At 39.8% G+C, this 6,803-nt stretch overlaps 1 protein-coding gene across 1 annotated transcript; it reads right to left on the bottom strand.

Moving 5' to 3' along the window:
• Positions 1–2,588: 2,588 nt before the first annotated feature.
• Positions 2,589–3,788, bottom strand: LOC122653745 (mitogen-activated protein kinase kinase 9-like). The gene has a single exon (XM_043847681.1). It carries the CDS (start codon positions 3,764–3,766, stop codon positions 2,780–2,782), a length of 987 nt encoding a protein of 328 aa, XP_043703616.1. The 5' UTR covers positions 3,767–3,788; the 3' UTR covers positions 2,589–2,779.
• Positions 3,789–6,803: the final 3,015 nt, after the last annotated feature.

Genomic DNA, 6,803 nt, shown 5'->3' with positions numbered 1-6,803 from the left:
AACTAACGAAGGAGAAAGAGAGAGGGTGAGACTGGGAAGGGGTGTGGTTTTGTTCTTTCTAGAAGGTTTGCAGTGGATTAATTACGAGAAGGAAAACGGGTAAAAGGATTACCCCACCACAGCACCAGACAAGGAGAGAGATAAAAAGAACGAGAAGCTCCTCTTCCCTCCTCTTCTCGCAATGTCTTTCTTTCCATCATCGTGATTGCAGCTCGATTTCAACAAGAATCAACTTGTGAGAAGCTGCAGCAATCACTGCCCTTCATTATTGATTTCAGATGGCTAAGATATCGAATTCTACATGGAGAATTTGGGTTTAATGTTATCTCTGCAACAGTAGCCTGGACTGGTTCTTATATGGTAATTTCCATTGATAGTTAATTACTTTTGAATACAAATTAGCTCTATGAAACAATCTTTTTAATGATTGAAGACGAAAATCCAGCAGTCCATACGGTTAGTTTATCGTCATTGGTGGGTCTTCTTCCATTAATCTCCTTTCTTTCATTTTTGTCTTTTTGTACAATGGCATACCGTTTTCCATACTCTTTTTATATCGTACCAAAACCGTATTGAAACAGTACGGTATCGGTATTGAAAATGGTATTTTTAAATGATACGGTATAGTATCAGTATTGGATATCTATTTTTTATATCGTATCAAAACTGTATCGTATTACCAAAACCGTATTGGTCGACAAGTCTAGCTGAATTCCTCAGCATTGGCAAGGTCAATCCCATAGTGCTGTTTTTTTGGATAATTGAGAATGTATTGAATCAAGAAGGGGCCAAATCCAAGGAATCTAGCCAGCCAAGAAGGAGAAGCAAAACCAACATTTAGCAGCTATACTGGAAAGACCAAACTTAGTTGTTGTGTTGGCAGTTAGGTTCGCTGAAACATCAACATGAGAGAAATAGACGGAAGAAAATGAGTTACAAAGGTTAAAAATATCAAAAAGAAAGGAGTGAGCTTTGTGGTGATCAAATGAGAAAGAGACTTCGGGCAGGGGCAAGGTAGTACTTTTTGCACACCTTATATGTGGGGCAATGTTGGGCGCACGACAGTACATGCCACCTTGGAAGTAGAGGAGTCGGATCCGATCAAATGAATCCTACATTATTGTCAAGGGTTAACAACTTTAGTCTTACACCGTGAAAAAAAAAAAAAAAAAAGATAGCTTTGAGAGGACAGTTTGAACGTCGGATCAGAATCACTAGAGTTTGATACCAATGTGATGCTTAATAAAATGGAAATAAAAAAGGGCAATTACTATCACTACCCTACTCTTAACCTATATTTACTAAAAGTACCCTACCTTAAACTTCTTTTATGAAACTACCTTGCTTTTAAACTTTTACATCTCCTTCTACCCGCATATTTTTAAATATCCAGATTGCCCTTCCTTTTCACCTAGTAACCTGTTAATCTATTTAACCTACCATTCATCTTCTATTTTTTACTATTTTTGTCATTAAAATAGTAAAAAATGAAAGCACCCACCCGCTTCTTCTCTCTCCCGTTTTTTACTTTATTCGTTTTTTTTTTTTGTTTTTTCTTCAAATTTTCTATTTAATTAATTTTTTATTCAACATTTCATCACATCGTTCTTCTTTGAATAGATCATGGTTCTAAGTATTGGTATCGTATCGCCCGATACGGGCAATACGTCCTAGTTTTGCTAGTCACCGTTACCATGTCGATACGATATCGATAGCACAGTACTCAAAAGGGGTAAAATTATAAATAAAAAAAATAAAAAAACTCATTTTAAAGGAAATTCAGGGGTAATTTTGCTTGTTACAACTGATTCAGGCCGATACCGTATCAATTTTGCAGGTTACAGATACCCGTTCCAATACCGTGCACTAAAACCATGGAACAGATGGACTCTCTTCAAACGCCCCACTTCTTCTCTCTCTTCCTCTTTTTATTCAATTTACTTTTTACTATTTTTGAGGAGAGTCGATCTGTTCCATGGTTTTAGTGCACGGCATCGGAACGGGTATCGATAATCTACAAAACTGATATGGTATCGGCCTGGATCGGCTGTATCGGGCAAAATTACCGCTGAATTTCCTTTAAAAAGGAGTTCTCTAACCAGTTTACCCCTTGTCAGTACGGTGCTATCGATATGGTATCACCATGGTATCGGTATCGATGACTAACAAAACCGGTACATCGCCTGATATGGGCAACACGATACCGATACTTAGAACCATGATCTGTTTGAAGAACGATGAGAATGAAATGTTGAATAAAAAATTAATTAAATAGAAGAATTGAAGGAACAAAAAAACAAAAAAAAATTGAATGGAGTAAAAAATAGGAGAAATTCATTTTTTACTTTTTTAAGGATAAAAATAATAAAAAGTAGAAGATGAACGATAGGTTAAATAGATTAGTAGGTTACTAGGTGAAAAGGAAGGGTAATTTGGGTATTTAAAAACATGAGGGTAGAAGGAAATGTAAAAGTTTACAAACAGGGTAGTTTCAGAAAAGAAGTTTAAGGTATGGTAGTTTTAATAAATATAGGTTAAGTGTAGGGTAGTGAAAGTAATTGCCCCAAACAAAAATGAACAAAAATGAATAAGAGAATAAGTTGGAAATTCTTTAATTTTCCCCTAAAATCTCTTTTCAAGCAGTTTTACTGTGAAAAGGACTAAAAATATACAGTGCAAAATAATTTTCACGAAAATGATCCCACGTAATATGTACAGATTCCGGCACCGGAGATTCCAAAAACCGGCGACTCTCATGAGAATTTTCAATGTTCCATTTTCAGATCCCATCAGATCCTTGCCGACAAAAGGGGTGTGATAAGAGCTGCGAAACACTCCATCTCTTACTGGAATCCTTCTGCAAACAACAATTGATGAAGCTCTGAAACTCCTCCGAAGCACAGTCGGGCAAGCTCGGAGGTTCTCCGAAACATATGGCGCACATTAGTGTGGCCCAATCGGGTCTCTGGTCTGGAGATAGCAAGGGGAAATGACCCACGTAGAGCTCCAATAGCGTAAGCCCCAAACTCCAGATATCCGCAGAGTAGCCGTTGTAGTTGGAACCGTAGGTGTCTGGATCGAACCTCTCAGGGCTCATGTATGCACAGGTACCCACATAAGAGTCGCATGGTTCGAGCATACGGCACATGATCTTGCTGACCCCGAAGTCTGCAATCTTGACCTCCATTTTCTGATTCACCAGCAGATTCGCAGGCTTGATGTCTCTGTGGACAATCTTCTGGGAGTGAAGGTAGTTGAGACCGTTAAGGACTTGGCGAGCGATGGAAGAGAGTGAGAGCTCCGATAAGGTTCCACTGGATTTGAGGAGAGAATCGAGTGTGCCGCCGTCCATGTACTCCATGAGAATCGCTGTGTCACCGGAGGGTTTCTCAAAAATCCCGTGGCACCGGACGATGAAAGGAGAGTCGGTACGGCGGAGGATCTCCATCTCGCGTAAGATCTGGCGGCGGACGGTGGTGTCACAGTCTCCATGGACGACTTTGAGGGCGTAGATGGCGGAGGTTCGCTTGTGGCGGACTTGGTAGACAGTTCCTCCATTACCGTGGCCGAGAACTTTGAGTTTCTCGAGGTCAGAGAGGCGGTCGACTTCCTGGGATATGGTGGTGGGTGCGGCGGCGCCACCGCTAGTAGTGGCGGAGGAGAGCGATGTTGGGGGGTGTGGAAGAGGGAAGCGATGGCGGCAGTCAGCAGAGTCCGGCAAAGGGAGGCGGAGATTGAGATTCCGGCGTTGTCTAACTAGTGCCATTTTGGATGGGATGGGGGGAGGGGTTGAGGCGGTTGAGCTTTGAAGGAGTGAAGGAGACAGGAGGGGGAGTGACTTTTATAGCCGACGGAAAAGGAAGAAACGTGGGGCAGTAAGTGATTGGGGATGATGAATCCATCAGGATAACGAAAGACAGCAAGTGGGAGTTTATCCAAAAAAAAAAAAGGACAGCAAGTGGGATGAGAAAGTGGGGCCTGCCGCCTGCCGCCTGTGGAAATTATTATTATTTGGACATTTTCCCCATGTGATAGAATTGTGACGTCTCTCTATTTCTATATTATCTTATGGTCCAATGGATCCTAAAATCCAAAATTCTAAACATGGTTAGGAAGCATATTGAGTTTGGAAACTTAAAAAAAAAGACATGGGTACGTATGAATGTGGATCAGCTATCCACATGGGGACGGGTGGGGACAGAACTGACCACTCCATGGGTAGTGGGTCCCGCACCCTAGAGGTGGATCCCCCACCCCCATGGAGGGTTTAGATCTGTTACCACCCTTCTCCATGTGGGTAGCAAATCCAAACTCGGGTAAGTATGGATATGTATGGCAATTAAATGGATTAGATGGTCCAATATCAAAAAAAATATATATATATATTTATATATACCACCCTTGAGGTTTAACGAAAGTATCATAAGGTTTATAAACGTTAACAAATACATCGATTCCATCAGTTCATGGCTAACTATATTAAAATCAAGGGATAAAATTATAAAAATACTCCTTCAAGAAAAAAAAAAAAAAACTTGCAACTCTTCTTCCCCAAATCGATTGAGGAAGATGAGTTGCAGGTATTCTTGAGTCTTGGATGTGCTAGTGGAACTTTGAAAATATATATACAAAATATAGTTAGTATCATAAAGAAGAAAAAATATTAGTTATTTATCAACTTTGCACTTACTTGAGTTTAAGGAATCTCTTAATAAAATAGACCATAGACACAATTCATGGAGTTGAGTACAATTTTAAATTTCTCCACAAATCGGTAATAAGAAAAGGACTACAGAACCCATCTCAAAAGATTGCGAGCGCATGGAATTTTGCCCGAGAGTAAGAGGCTTGTCCAAGGAACTAGACCAAGATTAGAAGAAATACCACACTTTTATGCGAACACGTATAAAAGTAGAGATTAATCAACTTAGTATTCCAGCCCTGATGGCCATTTGATTAGGATTTTGTTCACTTAATTAAGCTTAAAAGCTGGGTGCTTAGGAGAGAAGCACTTCTTACGGATACCGGTTGAAGTGAAATTACCAAAAACACCTAATTGCAACAGACTGTATATTCTCCTTGTCAATTGAGATAAAGGGTATTTGGGACATTAATTTGAAGTAGATGCATAATCAAAATTAATGAACTAGTCGAGTCCTTTGAGTCAAAAAAACAAAAAAAAAAAACCTAATCGAATCATTATACATTGACCCACGTGCGCAATGCCAAGTACTTGCAATTTCCATGAAGTAAGCTTAGTGGAAAGCCGCCTTTGTCTAATACTGACATACTGTATCTTTTGCTCGTCCGTTTGGCCGCCACTGTTTTAGGACTGGAAAGTTATAGGAAGATGCGAAAGATTCCTAAACTAGTGTATTTATTCGCTAGTATCATAGCCCTAGATTTTATAAGATGAGAGAGGGCTACGAGAAGATTCCTAAATTAGGTAATCTTCTTCGGCTTATTTGCTAGGCAGTTGGCAACCTGGTCCCTACTTCTTATAGGATGGAAGGTTGTAAGAAGATTCCTAAACAAGTTATATTCATTGCTAAGTTTTTATTTACCATTTTAACTAACAGTCCAGTTGGATCTAGATCTTCTATGGCGCGCTGCCCGTAGCTGTCTGAGCGACATAGATTGAGTTGTGTGTGTAAAGACTGTCTTACCCCTACCCAAACGCCTTGTTCCAGTGGGGGTAAGGCGGTCATTGGGCACTCAGCCCAGTCTGTGCCACATAGGCCGCTACAGGCAGTTGCGCCGTAGACGATCTGAATTGCAGTCTATAAGGAAGTCAAGTTCAATTCAAAGTTATCTCACTAGGGCATCGACCAGTTGGTTCGGCTGATCTGTAATCGATTTTTGCTAATCAGTTCGTTAAGTCATTTTAATGTATATATTATTCCCAATTGGTTAATCAATCGGTTAATCAATCGTATTTCAGGTGGTTCAATTAATCCGTCCTAATTTATCAATCTATTCGGTTGGATCGAAACAGGTCACTTAATCTAAAAATTATATTTTATATAACTAAAATTGAACTATTTATTAAGAAAAAGAGTTTCCTATCAAGGAGCATGGACCTGCTAGCATGGAGACCAATGGAAGTATGTGTGGAAGTATCAATAAGGGTGGAATTTTCAACTTTCATGGGAAGGGGGTAAGGCGGTCATTTTGTCCCATCCTGGGTTTGGGGGAGGAGTCATTCTCCCTGGCAAAGTCATTTTTCCCATTAAAAACAACTTAGCTTCTTTGTGTTTTTTTTTTTTTTTTTTGGTTTTGGTTTTGGTTGAGAGGACAGCTACCGACACAACTGGCTTGAGGCTAGTGCAGTAGAGCCTAAGTCCTTAGAAGTTTATTTGAATTGAAATCAATTGTGACCGACCTCGATACAATCGATTCACACCCAAAAACCCTAAAAATTTTCTGTTTTTGAATTTGAAAACCGGTTCTAAGATTCTTGGAGACCGATTCCAACATATTCTAATCCAATCTTGATTCGAATCGGCACTAACTGATCGATTCCGCATTTTAAAATCCTGTCAAGGATCCCCACCAAAAAGGAAGAAGAAAAAAATTTATCCGGTTTTTTTAAAACCATGGTTAAATCAGACTCTTAGTGGAACTCATACAGTGGGGTCGTTTCCAACTTATCTCAATTACAATAATCAAGTGGATTACCTTGAAAGAAACTTGGTGGTGGAAAGATGAATCGGGAATGGGGACACAAAGGGAGGCAATACATCCACATCTTAACCATAGAAAAGATGCATGAACTTGAGACAAGTTGCTCTTCACAAGATGGT

This window comes from Telopea speciosissima, chromosome 3 (genome assembly GCF_018873765.1).
Source record: "Telopea speciosissima isolate NSW1024214 ecotype Mountain lineage chromosome 3, Tspe_v1, whole genome shotgun sequence".
In the NCBI taxonomy this organism is placed as follows: domain Eukaryota; kingdom Viridiplantae; phylum Streptophyta; class Magnoliopsida; order Proteales; family Proteaceae; genus Telopea; species Telopea speciosissima.
This window is presented reverse-complemented; position numbering and strand designations above follow the sequence as displayed.